This window comes from Megalobrama amblycephala, linkage group LG14 (assembly GCF_018812025.1).
Source record: "Megalobrama amblycephala isolate DHTTF-2021 linkage group LG14, ASM1881202v1, whole genome shotgun sequence".
In the NCBI taxonomy this organism is placed as follows: Eukaryota; Metazoa; Chordata; class Actinopteri; order Cypriniformes; family Xenocyprididae; genus Megalobrama; species Megalobrama amblycephala.
Genome location: NC_063057.1, coordinates 20,427,593 through 20,442,080, shown reverse-complemented (window position 1 = coordinate 20,442,080; position 14,488 = coordinate 20,427,593). Strand labels below are relative to the sequence as shown.

The following is a 14,488-nucleotide window of genomic DNA, read 5'->3' as shown; positions in this document are numbered from 1 at the left end:
TGTAGCTCTCCACTGGTTTAAAACCAGTTTCATGCAAAACTACTGATTAGCTCCAGTAAATATGAAATGCTGCACCTCTTTAGGATGCGGTGAATGGACATGATTGGAAATAGCAATGAAGCTTTGAAACCTATCAAACTGCCTCACTGTCTACAGCTATATCAGGACTGAAATGAAAACCTAAAAATACTGACTTTACATTGTCAGTGTACAAATACTCTATATATGAAACACTCAGAAAACTTGACTCACAAATGATTCCAGTAGAATTTCATGTTAATGTTGCTAACAACATGACTCTTATAACCATAAAAATACACTACACACAAATACTAAGTAAAATAGTCCATGCATTTCAGTTCTAAGTGAAATGTGTATATTTATTATCAATATTTTTTCTCCAATCAAGTTTTTTGTTCCAAATTTTCCTTGACCAAACTCTTTAAAATATGTGATGTATATGGAGAACAGTTTAACACTTTTTCTCAAAGGTTTTTCCAATGATTTCCTGTCACCCACCCTAAATAAACACATATGAACTATAATTATTAATATAATCCTTTAAATTATACGGTTTTGAACTGTAAAATAGACAGTAAACTAAGTGCTGTCCTGTAAAACCTAAAATGTTGCTACCATATTTTTTACGGTAAAGTTCTGGAAACCACAGCTGCTGTTTTTTTTTTTTTTTTACCATAAATTTTACTTATTTATTTATTTATTTATTTATTTTTTACAATGTATGTCCATTTCCAAAATAGATGCAGTAGCTCAAAGTGAAAAATAGATAAAGCATTAAAACGTTCCTCATGCATACAGAGAGCTTTTGAAAACAATTCATACAGAAAACTGCCAGTTGTCCATTGTGCTGAGGCATTTATAGCAGCATTTTCAAAGAACAAGTAGAAAGAGTGAACACAGTATATTTCCCCCAGGGACAAAATTCAGTCACATTACGAGCTTTCCTCATTAATGAGCCATGAGATCCAATTTTATGTTTTACTTCTTTAAAATAAGAGGAGAGCAGCTTCCTCTGAAGACTTATAAATCTAATTCTGTTCCTTTACAAGCGTCGCTCTTGTATAGAGAGGTTAGATAACCTTGTGAAGTTCCCCCGTGTGTGGTGTAAAAGAACAGTAAATTTTAATCACCTTTCTATTCATTGAAAGTTTTTAATTAAAAGTCCTGGATGGGTTTCTATTTAGATCTGTTTTAGTTTTGCATGACAATGAAAACCTGAATCAGTTCAAATATGTGCATAAGAACCCATTAAAGGCATCAAATTTGAATGAATTAGGTGGTCCCTAAAGCCCACCAACCCAACTCACTTCCACTTAACTGATGCTATCAGACACAATCTATTCTACTCTGAGCTGTTAGATGCCACACATGGTGATCTGTGTATGATGTGATTTGATATGATATTTTGTGTCGCAGGCCATGCAGCGGGAGGGAAAGGACATCAACATCACGCAGGTCATGGACCGCTGGACCCTGCAGATGGGCTACCCTGTCGTCACCATCAGCAAGAACGACAGTCTTGACAACAGTGTCTCCATCTCCCAAGAGCACTTTGTCTATGACACGGACGCAAAGATCCAGAATCCTGAGCTGTTCAACAAAAGGTAGTGTGCTATATGTCAAATGCGAGAGGTTGTTGCATGAAAATTAAACACCATCTGTAAACTGACCTCTTAATATTGATTCTCCATGAGCTTATACATCAGTGCAGAAAATACACCTTAAAGGTGCCTTAAAAGGAGCACGCAATTTAAAGGGGCCGCAGCCTGAATCGGTGCATATTTAATGATGTCCCAAAATAGGCAGTTAAAAAAATTAATTAAAAAAAATCTATGGGGTATTTTGAGCTGAAATTTCACAGACACATTAAGGGGACACCTTAGACTTATATTACATCTTGTAAAAACTGGTTCTAGGGCACCTTTAATACGCAGAGGCTGGTTTGTTTGCTGAACACTGCAATGCTGAATAATGTAAAAATCCCACACTGTAAGTGAATCTCCTCCCAGAATACTTTAATAGTTTCCAATGATCAGATCAAGCTCAGAGAGGAAAAGATGCTACAGTTATACTGCATCTGTAGAGAAGATAAACAATTTTATTAAAAAATGAGATTAAACTTTAAGATATTGTGGAAGAAATACAGAAGAATAGACCATCTGGAGATTATAAGCAGAGCTAGACAGCTAAAGACTATCATAGCGCCCCAAAACACCATGAAGACCCAAAGGATTTCCTCACTTATCCAAAGGATGTGAACAGTTTACTGCTTAGCACATCTTTAGATGTCTGCCTGTACCACTGCCATTAAAAGAAACAGCTTAAACCAGCCTAAAATGGTTTGCCGGTTTTCACTGGCCAGCAAACTATTTTAGACTGTTTTAAGCAGGACAATAAAGATTAACACAGCACTGTTTTATAAATTAGATCTCACATCATGTTCACGTACACAAGCTGTCAAGCTGCTATTAACTGAGCATTTCATTTATTATTAGTGACCCATGCTAACCCGCCACATGCTGTTTGGCACCCGTCTGCGTCGTCACAGAAAACTGTGCGTGTCACTGGCAGATAGATTAGTTTAATTTTTTGTTAGAGTGAGATGAATAATTCAATACCTCCTCTCATCCGTTTTTGAAATCCTACTATTGTTTTGTATTAGCAGCACAAGAATTGATTGAAGAAATGAATTTTAATGCTGAACTGTCAGTTTGAGTGTGTGTAGTGAGGGTTGTTAAGCGGTATTGCCATTTAGATTGTAATAATAAAGTTTCTCAAGTTGAGAACAATATCAGTGTCAAACATCTGCAATTTCAGGACATGAGAAAAAAGTCCTGAGCTTGTAGCATCTATTTAATATATTATTGTGGCTTGTTTTTTGTTTTTTTTACTAAAGATGCTTAAAAACCAAATCTATCCATTAGAAATGGGAGAAAATACTAATTCCAGAGAGTTTAAAGCATAATTTCTGTAATCATAAACAGAAAATCAAAGGCAGTGTGTTTTTGCGCGGCTAGGCTAGCTCTCAACGTGTCATCTGATTTCATAAATATGAAACATACAGGTAGAAATCTGTTAGTCCGCCTTTTTCCTGAGATCATTTGTTCAGAGCAGACAAAGCCACGGTCTTTTGAACGTCTCCTCCTACATGAACGTGTTTTCTGAGAGCTGCGGTCTTCTGCAGAGGCGTTCAGAAGCAGAGCCGCTCCAGGAATCAATAGCAAAGCTGTGTTGTGAGTAGGGGGCGTCTCTTTCCTGTTTTGCCCCTCAGGCGGGTTTTCAGCTGAGCACTAGACAACCTGCCAGAATGCAGGGGGATTTGGCACCTTTGTAAATGCAGTGTAACACCTCACTTGAGGCTTTAGGCCAGCCTAGCAAAATGTGCTGACAGAAACATTGGCTGCAACAAAAGGAAAACAGAGAAGGTCAGTTTGAATGTATTTCACACTCCTTCTGTGTGTTTCATGTCCACTGCCATCTCATTAAAGTTCATAGAGGATCCAGAGTCTGTTTGGAGGTGTCTAAACTCCACAGAAAAAGACATTTCTTCCACACCGTTGTACTCAAAACACATGCTGGCTTTTATGTGAAACTTTGATATTCTCTTGAAACAGCTCCATAATCCACCTAACAAAGAGATGCTAATCCACATCTTCTTTCAAACTTGCATTAAAGGAATTTCTTTTGGGTTAAATACAATGGCAGCTGTACTGACATCATATTTGCTCTGTTATTTATTACCACAGTAATTCATTTTGACTCATCCTTCAGTTTGTAAAAAGAATGAAATCATGTTTATGGTAATGCATTTATATACAGTATGAATGCATTTACAGTGGAAGTCTAGCATTCTAGCATTCTAAAAGTAGATTTTTTCAAAGTTAGGGTTTTGTATAGATCTTGTAATTTGTATTTAAATGCTGAATATTTATTTGAAATTGCCACAGAAGTTTACAGCTACAGCTATCTGGGGTGCGTTTCCCGAAAGCATCATTAGCCAGCTATGGTCGCAAGTTCCATCGTTATCAGCATAGTTCAATGAGTTGGTGTTTCCATAACACCATAGTTCCAATGAACATTCGCAAACAGCATGATTTGTGACTTTGACAACAGCTCTCGACCTGTGGTTAGAACACACTTTCATTTTAATTCATGAAATACGACCCATAGGAGCGTTTGCTAAAGTTGCGCCCCTATCGACAACACGACACTTTCATTTTAATTCATGAAATACGACCCATAGGAGCGTTAGCTAAAGTTGCGCCCCTATCGACAACAGGAAACTTTCATTTTAATTCTTGAAATACGACCCGTATGAGCGTTTGCTAAAGTTGCGCCCCTATCGACAACAGGACACTTTCATTTTAATTCATGAAATACGACCCATATGAGCGTTTGCTAAAGTTGCGCCCCTGTCGACAACAGGACACTTTCATTTTAATTCATGAAATACGACCCATAGGAGCGTTAGCTAAAGTTGCGCCCCTATCGACAACAGGAAACTTTCATTTTAATTCTTGAAATACGACCCGTATGAGCGTTTGCTAAAGTTGCGCCCCTATCGACAACAGGACACTTTCATTTTAATTCATGAAATACGACCCATATGAGCGTTTGCTAAAGTTGCGCCCCTGTCGACAACAGGACACTTTCATTTTAATTCATGAAATACGACCCATAGGAGCGTTAGCTAAAGTTGCGCCCCTATCGACAACAGGAAACTTTCATTTTAATTCTTGAAATACGACCCGTATGAGCGTTTGCTAAAGTTGCGCCCCTATCGACAACAGGACACTTTCATTTTAATTCATGAAATACGACCCATAGGAGCGTTAGCTAAAGTTGCGCCCCTATCGACAACAGGAAACTTTCATTTTAATTCTTGAAATACGACCCGTATGAGCGTTTGCTAAAGTTGCGCCCCTATCGACAACAGGACACTTTCATTTTAATTCATGAAATACGACCCATATGAGCGTTTGCTAAAGTTGCGCCCCTATCGACAACAGGACACTTTCATTTTAATTCATGAAATACGACCCATAGGAGCGTTAGCTAAAGTTGCGCCCCTATCGACAACAGGAAACTTTCATTTTAATTCTTGAAATACGACCCGTATGAGCGTTTGCTAAAGTTGCGCCCCTATCGACAACAGGACACTTTCATTTTAATTCATGAAATACGACCCATATGAGCATTTGCTAAAGTTGCGCCCCTATCGACAACAGAACACTTTCATTTTAATTCATGAAATACGACCCATATGAGCGTTTGCTAAAGTTGCGCCCCTATCGACAACAGGACACTTTCATTTTAATTCATGAAATACGACCCATAGGAGCGTTTGCTAATGTTGCGCCCCTATCGACAACAGGACACTTTCATTTTAATTCATGAAGTACGACCCATATGAGCGTTTGCTAAAGTTGCACCCCTATCGACAACAGGACACTTTCATTTTAATTCATGAAATACGACCCATATGAGCGTTTGCTAAAGTTGCGCCCCTATCGACAACAGGACACTTTCATTTTAATTCATGAAATACGACCATAGGAGCGTTTGCTAATGTTGCGCCCCTATCGACAACAGGACACTTTCATTTTAATTCATGAAGTACGACCCATATGAGCGTTTGCTAAAGTTGCACCCCTATCGACAACAGGACACTTTCATTTTAATTCATGAAATACGACCCATATGAGCGTTTGCTAAAGTTGCGCCCCTATCGACAACAGGACACTTTCATTTTAATTCATGAAATACGACCCGTATGAGCGTTTGCTAAAGTTGCGCCCCTATCGACAACAGGACACTTTCATTTTAATTCATGAAATACGACCCATAGGAGCGTTTGCTAAAGTTGCGCCCCTGTCGACAACAGGACACTTTCATTTTAATTCATGAAATACGACCCATATGAGCATTTGCTAAAGTTGCGCCCCTATCGACAACAGAACACTTTCATTTTAATTCATGAAATACGACCCATAGGAGCGTTTGCTAATGTTGCGCCCCTATCGACAACAGGACACTTTCATTTTAATTCATGAAGTACGACCCATATGAGCGTTTGCTAAAGTTGCACCCCTATCGACAACAGGACACTTTCATTTTAATTCATGAAATACGACCCATATGAGCGTTTGCTAAAGTTGCGCCCCTATCGACAACAGGACACTTTCATTTTAATTCATGAAATACGACCCATAGGAGCGTTTGCTAATGTTGCGCCCCTATCGACAACAGGACACTTTCATTTTAATTCATGAAGTACGACCCATATGAGCGTTTGCTAAAGTTGCACCCCTATCGACAACAGGACACTTTCATTTTAATTCATGAAATACGACCCATATGAGCGTTTGCTAAAGTTGCGCCCCTATCGACAACAGGACACTTTCATTTTAATTCATGAAATACAACCCATAGGAGCGTTTGCTAAAGTTGCGCCCCTATCGACAACAGGACACTTTCATTTTAATTCCTGAAATACAACCCATATGAGCGTTAGCTAAAGTTTCGCCCCTATCGACAACAGGAAACTTTCATTTTAATTCTTGAAATACGACCCGTATGAGCGTTTGCTAAAGTTGCGCCCCTATCGACAACAGGACACTTTCATTTTAATTCATGAAATACGACCCGTATGAGCGTTTGCTAAAGTTGCGCCCCTATCGACAACAGGACACTTTCATTTTAATTCTTGAAATACGACCCGTATGAGCGTTTGCTAAAGTTGCGCCCCTATCGACAACAGGACACTTTCATTTTAATTCCTGAAATACAACCCATATGAGCGTTTGCTAAAGTTGTGCTCCTATCGACAACAGGACACTTTCATTTTAATGCATTGTCCCCTTTTATCTGCGTCATATTTCGGGTTTTGTGTAGCTCAATTGGCAGAGCATTGCAATATACAACAATATGCAATCATGTGATCATGCGATCGTGGGTTCGATCCTAGGGAACGCATGTGCTCATAAAGTGTATGCACTATAAATCACTAAGGGTAGGTTTAGGGGTGGGGTGGGTGTAGTCGTTAATAAAAAGTTTTGCTAAATGGAAATAGGACAAATGGTGTAAAAAGTCCACACATTGCATTTAAATGAACACGCATTTTGATTGGTAACGACAGTCATACGTCATTTCATGACGACAGACGTAACACGACACTGTCATTATTTTTACGTCAGCTAGAGGGCGCATGATTTCATGTAAATATCGTAAGGTCGTAATAAAAAAATGACCTATAGGGTTGTTGTTTTGAGGACAGTCTGGGTTAGAAGCATAGTTTCTTGTTTGTATGACATGTGGACTTAATACAAGATCTAGCATTAATACAATAATCAAAAGGAGTTATTACTCCATCACCTGTTTGACATTATTAACCAACGTGGTTGAAGGACAAATTTGCGACAATGCGGTTTTGGGAAACAGACGTGACTAGCTATTTGATTTTTTTTCAAAGATGCATCATACTATGGTAGTTAAGCAGTGATGTTATATTGGAAATGTACCCCTAATTGTTTACATTAGCTTGTTAGCATATTAGCAGTTAGCTTATAGGCCACAGTTTTCCTCTTCATTATTAAACCTCAGTATTAAGTTAGTAAGATTGAATAAGTCATTAGAAAGTGGCCTTAAGTGTGAATATTAGAGAGAAGTGAAGTTTATAGCTTCAAATTGTGATGCTGTACTTCAACACACCTCATCTGAAATCATCAAAAGACCATTTGGCACGTCCAAGATAGTTTTCAGATCCTGTGCTTATTTTCACAAGTGTAAAAAAGTCTGGAGCTGAAAAGTTCCTTCATTAACACCTTTGCATTCGTATGTTACCTGAGTTCTGTTTGGATTTTCACAGCACAGATTTTGTGCTGAGGTGATGTCCCTTAGAAAATAAACATCTTATTAGCACTTGAAGGCACAATTTAATTTTCTCACTGCATGTTTGACTGTATTGGGGACATGCACCTGTGAATTATGTTTTAGTCCCCAGGTGGATCTGAGCCTTATTATAGTATAACTGTGTAAAAACTTGAGGTTCAGGATCACATTGTGATGATCAGATACCCACAATGAAAAAATATCATGAAGAACCTGGCAATAAACCTGGCATAAACCTGTTTATACCTGCATTCATATCTGACCACTTGTGACTGGATCACTTAATGGTATTAGCAGGTGTAAATATGTCTGTTCGGGAGAATTATTAGACTTCACCACCTCCATGTTCTCCAGCTGAATGAATCCCTGGTCTTCCAGAAATCCATCTCAAACATCAGCAGATGTTTAGCTGCATGTGATGGTCTCTGCGGGGTAAATAGTTTTCCTCAATATCCAACACATCCCAGTCTTTCTTCTCTAACCCACCCAGCAAAACACCCTAATCTTCTTTTGTCCAGTTCTTCACGGTCTCAGTGGTTTCAAACCACTGCTGGATGATTGACTGAAAGTCAAACGCAAGTCTACAAAACATAAATGAACACAACAGCTCAAGCTCCTCACACACTCCAGCCAGTGTGGACATCCATGGAAGCTTTCAAATGAAAACACTTGTATTTTTTCTTCTCTTCAATGCGACTGGTGTTGGATAAAAAAGTGTTGTTAGGATTTACAGTATCTCACATGTTGAGCCACAAAAACCCCCAGTGACTCATTATAGACTGCAAAAGCCAGCGGTCCCCAAAGAGAGCCTGAGATATTATCACACTCAAACAGAGAGACGGAGAGACTGAGACCTCACAACCCATGAGCAGAAAAAGAGAGAGAGAGGATGGTGGTTAATCACTGTGAATTTTAAATGTAGGCACATCCAGACCACAGCTGTTACTGTTTTACCGTGGTGATATTGAAGGCCCAGTCATTTCTCTGTCATTTATTACTAATTATAAATTGCCTGAATTTTTAATCTCTTGAAGTTTTTTTTTTTTAATACTAAAAAAACAACAACCTTGGAACAAACTAGCAACCACCAAATATGTACTAATTTATTATATATTAAAAATTGCTACCTTTTTAAATTCTGTTTCTGCCATCTTATGTCTCCATTTAACATTGCGCATAACAACTCTTCTTGACCGTGGTAAAATCACTGTAATGAACTGCCTCTAGCTTGTTATTATTACATATTATATATATTATTGTCCATTAAGCCTTTGATCACGCAGGTTTGTTTACGCATTTAACTCATGGCTATGGTAAATAGGCCTAGATGTCATTCCCCTAAACATAAAGAAGTTGTGGCCACAAGAAAAATATATTTTTCCTGCAACATAGGATTTCGAGGCCACGACTTTACATTGCGTGTCCATGACATAAGGATGTTGTTACCTCGACAAAATGATCTCGTGGCCATGGCTTATTATCACATTCCCACAAGTTAATATGACGATCCCACAAATTAAAGGGGTGGTTGATTATGATTTCACTTTTTTAACTTTAGTTAGTGTGTAATGTTGCTGTTTGAGCATAAACAACATCTGCAAAGTTACGACAATCAAAGTTCAATGCAAAGGGAGATATTTTCTTTTAAAGAATTCTCTGTTTAAGGACTACAACAAACGGCTGGTAGGGACTACAACAAGCTTCTTCCTGGGTTAGTGACATTACTAACACTAAAATTTACATAAACCCTGCCCTCGAGAACATGCAACAAAGGAGGTGAGGCCATGTTGGGCTGCTTTAGAGAAGAGGAAGAGTTGTTGTAGTAGAGTGTTGTTGCCATGCCGTCATTTTACGTGAAACCAGACTGCTTCACAAACGAGGGTCAATTCAATGCTGGGTTTGCACAAAAGATTAACATGATACTAGTCGATGAGTTGAATCAACTCCACAGCAACTACATCAGTTTATCCATTAACCATTCAGAAATGTCCAGATGCATTCTAAAAGTTGTAACTTCTTCCTGAGTCTCTCCATCAGTGTCCGACTCCGGTTTGAACAATGTAAGTCTGAACACAGTTACTGACAATCCTCATTTTGGCAGTGTGAGATTCTCCAGTTTTGTTGTTGTTGATCAGCCAAAGCACAAGCTGTTAAAGCTCCACCCTATTCTGGAAAGCGGCCGGGAGCAGCAGCTCATTTGCATTTAAAGGGACACACATAAAAATTGCATGTTTTTGCTCACACCCAAATAGGGGCAAATTTGACAAGCTATAATAAATGATATGTGGGGTATTTTGAGCTGAAACTTCACAGACACATTCTGAGGACACCAGAAACGTATTACATCTTGTAAAAGGGGCATTATAGGTCCCCTTTAGTATCTCGTGGCCGTAATTAGGGTTGTTCCGATTCTAATACTAGTATCGGAAATACCACCGATACCAGAAAAAATTCTAGCATCGGTATCGGCGAGTAATTAAACTCATGTACCGATCCGATACCATTTTCTTAAACAATATCTAGTTGTGCCCGCTATCTTTGCTTAGCGCAGCAAATCGGAAATCAATTCTTCTTCACGGCTCAGAATGCAAACACAGGAAGTTGTGCTGTGTTGCCATAAGCAACCACTGTTTAGAGCAGCGAAGAAGTGAAAAATTTATTAGAAATAAAACTAAATAAGATGCTAAATTAATTCATTTAAAGTGAATCTGAAGCCTACCTTTCTCATTCGGCACTGTTTCCATTTTCGAGACGAATGCTAAACTATTAAGCTATTTATTATATACTTCACTCTCATTATCGACATCATCCTTCACGCAGCAGCACAGTCAGGCAGTGGTCATGGGACGGCAGATTGTATTACAGAATTGAATTGAGCAGTGTAAAGTTTTATATGTTTGGTTGATTGTATTTTATTTTAATATTTAACAGCTGCGATATAAGCAATGCAAGAGTTTGTGTGCGCGCTCATAAGGCGCCGTCGCGACCACTGGAATGTTTTTTTCCTAAACTGTACTCCGTAATTTATGGTTTATGGTCGTAATTTAAAAGCCAGACATAATTCATACATTTACAAAAGAGATTTAAATAACGAAAACAAGCAGAATGTCTGTTTCTTTCCTATATCTTTGGAGTGCGCCACATGAACCACTTTCGTTTTGTTAATATGTAGACCTAATTATATGGTGAAATATTTCGCGTAGCCTATAGGCCTAAATATTCCCTTTTGTTGTATATGTGTTATGTTAGCCTATAGTTTTATTCTGAACCGCTGCATGTGCGTGATGTGGCGTTGTGTGAAGTCATGTTCTACATATCCTGAAATTTTCGCTGGTTTCAAAACGCACAACAAGCTGCATATTAGCCTACTACTTGACATTCATTTTCACTTAAATGTAGGCCTTAATGGTGACATATCATCGGAAAAACTAATGCCAGGGCATTGCCATTGTGACTTACCTAACCTATGATGACTTGACAGCTGGGCTGAGCGCGTCAGCGCGGGCATATCTCACTTTAGAGCGTCAGCGCGGGAATTTCACTCACGTTGGATGCGTCAGCGTAACATTTGCATAGGCTGTACTATTTGAATTCGTTGAATTCGATTGGTTGACTGCCAAATCAAAATATTAAATAGAACGAAAAAATAACGTTATTAACCGGTTAATGGCCATTTCAAATGAGCGTTTCTGTTCAAAACGATTAAATCTGATTCAGTTTCCGTTTCTGGTTACGTTCCGGTCAAAATTTCGTTAGTTTCCGGTTTTCGTTTTCGTTCCTTTTCCGGAATGGAAAAGGGGTATCGGAACATCTCTAACCGTAATACTAGTCACCGTAATATGAGACTCAACATACATAACGTTTTAAAACGGGCCTCTTACTGTAAATGTACATATTAATAAACAATCAAAAAATCACAACTTTACCTTGTCTTGTTCAATTTTGGCAAGATAGTCCTGTTGCGATGCCTTAAAAAATCCAAAAGGTCAAGCGAATCCATGTTAGGTCACAAATAAAGTCCCGTTTTTTTTTTTATGTTCCAATCAAGGCAATAAACAAAAACAAACAATGGGAAACTTTAACAAATAACAAAGTCATTTATGACTGGGGTAAAAAGAGGAGCCCATGTAATGTGTGAAGATGTTATAAACTCTTATTATAACGTTCCCACAAGTTAATATGACATTTCCACAAAAGTAAGTGAACCTAACATGTCCCCCCCCAGTCAAATAATATCTACAACTGAAATCTACTAAATATACTATCTACAACTGCAGATAAGAAACACGGGTTTGTTCCATAAACATTATATGATGCCCACATTTCTCATCTCTCACACACTTTATCTGTCTGCTGCAAAGTTTGAACTCTTCATTTGTGCTTTAGCTAAAGCTCTGGGCCATAACACAAACTTCCTGAGGGATGTAAATAACGATGACGATAACAGACTCTTCCGTAAATTAACATAAACATGAGCCACCAAATTACCAGCCTGTGGAGAACTCTAATTTTCTTTTGCTTTCTCTCTTGTTCAATCCCACTGATGAACACAGTTTTATGTAAATGTATCAGTGTGTGATTTCATTTGAGCACACACAGATGCTTCTATTATCACTGGAATTCATAAGTATTGTTATCAGCTCTCATCTAGCACAGAATCTCTCTATAGCCTCCTTACAAACATATGCGTTTAAATACTGTTTCCCAGCAGGCTTCATATTGCTTCATCTTATGCATAATGTGCTACAGTTATATTCTCTGTGATATAAACTTTCATCCCAGCATCTCCAGTGTCTGCTGTTTCTGCTGCCCTTAAAAATCTTGTAGAAACACTTTTTATGCATTAATTATGTAATGCACCATGTAATGCATTGTATGGTCTCATGAATAATTATAACCACAGTTATAATACATTATAATAATTATGTTATGCTTTTAGAAAGTAAAATGCATTAAATCACATGACAAACAACCAATGTCAGGTGCACCAAGGAATCTGCAAATATCATAATGCATTTTAACTTTGGTTACAGTTATTTATGAAAATACATAATGTATTATAACGTACATTATGAATTCCTTTATAATGCATTATACATAAAGGCTTTAAGGAAAGTGTTACCATATTATTTTATAACAGGTTTCAGTCAGTCTTTTCACAGAATATTCATTGAGGCTTATTCAGACATAATTCAGACACATTAAATAACATAAATCATCTTACTGAATGAATGGAGGTGAGTCACCAGCATCCTGAAAATAATTTTGTCCATTCCTGTCGGTTTTCCTAACACAAATCCTTAATGATCAAACCATTTCCCCACAGCCAAGACTGACATCATTCTCATATTAGATGACTAAATGTTGCCATTTATGAAGAATATGTGGTGCGTGCCTGTGTAAAGTTCACTGCCACAATGCTAGGCTGCTGTGACGGTTGCCAGGGTGTTGCTATATGGTTGTCAGGGTGTTCTGAGTGTTTTTTAGCATGTTGCCTCAAGATAAAAGTCAAGTTACCATGATCTGTTGTTCTAGCTAATGAAAAGAGCTTTTCTTAAGAAGTTAGTGGCATGCTAAGATAGATATTAGCATGCTACCCAAAGGAAGGGATGGTGTTTTTAAACATTTTTAGCTTTGATAAATTGATGCAATATGCAATTTAAATGACATTCATTAACATGATTACGATTAAGAATGAAAACACCATTAAGCATTGTTCTGTCATTTCTTATCAGGCACTGAATGGAGTACAGTGGGGCTAAAGGCATACCTTAAAGGGAAAGTTCACCCAAAAATGAAAATGTCATCATTTACTTCCCCTCAAGTTGTTCCAAACCTCTATAAATTTCTTTGTTCTGCTGAACACAAAGAAAGATATTTGGAAGAATGTTTGTAACCAGGCAGATCTCGCCACCCATTGAATACCGTAGTAGGAAAAAAAATACTATAGCAGTCAATGGGGGGCTAGATATGCTTGGTTACAAACATTCTTCCAAATATCTTTGTAACACAGTTTGTAAATATGGGAAGAAGGAGGCGGGAACCGGCGAACGTTCAACAAAAGTTTAATTCAAAATAAACAAAGAACAAAACGAAAGTAATGCCGGCAGACCCTCGCGGACGTCTGCCGGCCACACAAACATAATAAAACATAACATAAAGTCCAGGCCTGGTCCTCTCTCGTCCTTCACTGACGTCGCTCCACCTTTTATGCTCCCGGAGCTCCTCCGTGAGAGACTCAAAGCCGTTCCCTCACGGCTCTCGCCCGCCCTGCTCGTCACATACCCCCATCGCCCCTCGCAGGCCGGGGGGTACTCCCGCGACTGCACTTACTCCCCCCCGGGGCCTGTCTCGGACAGCAGCAGGCTCCGGCCCACGGCGAACTGTGGCGACTCCTCCGCTCCCTCTTGGACGGCAGCCACCCCACCTCGTCCCAGGGGCACGGCCTCGAGCTCTCCATCCCACCTGTCACTAGGCTCCAGCACCACCGCCTTGGGCAGCCTCTCGCGGTCTCCACTCCCGCGCTGCCCGAACTCCACAGCACCGCGATCCCCCTCAGCAGCGAGGGCTCTCCGAC

At 38.9% G+C, this 14,488-nt stretch overlaps 1 protein-coding gene across 1 annotated transcript in view; it reads left to right on the top strand.

Annotated features, from left to right (window-relative positions):
- The window catches only part of LOC125246445 (thyrotropin-releasing hormone-degrading ectoenzyme-like), a 166,174-nt gene that overhangs the window by 104,107 nt on the left and 47,579 nt on the right, over positions 1-14,488 (top strand). The window contains exon 9 of the mRNA XM_048157387.1: positions 1,438-1,625. Coding sequence (XP_048013344.1) covers positions 1,438-1,625 — 188 coding nt within the window. The remainder of the gene's footprint in view (positions 1-1,437; positions 1,626-14,488) is intronic.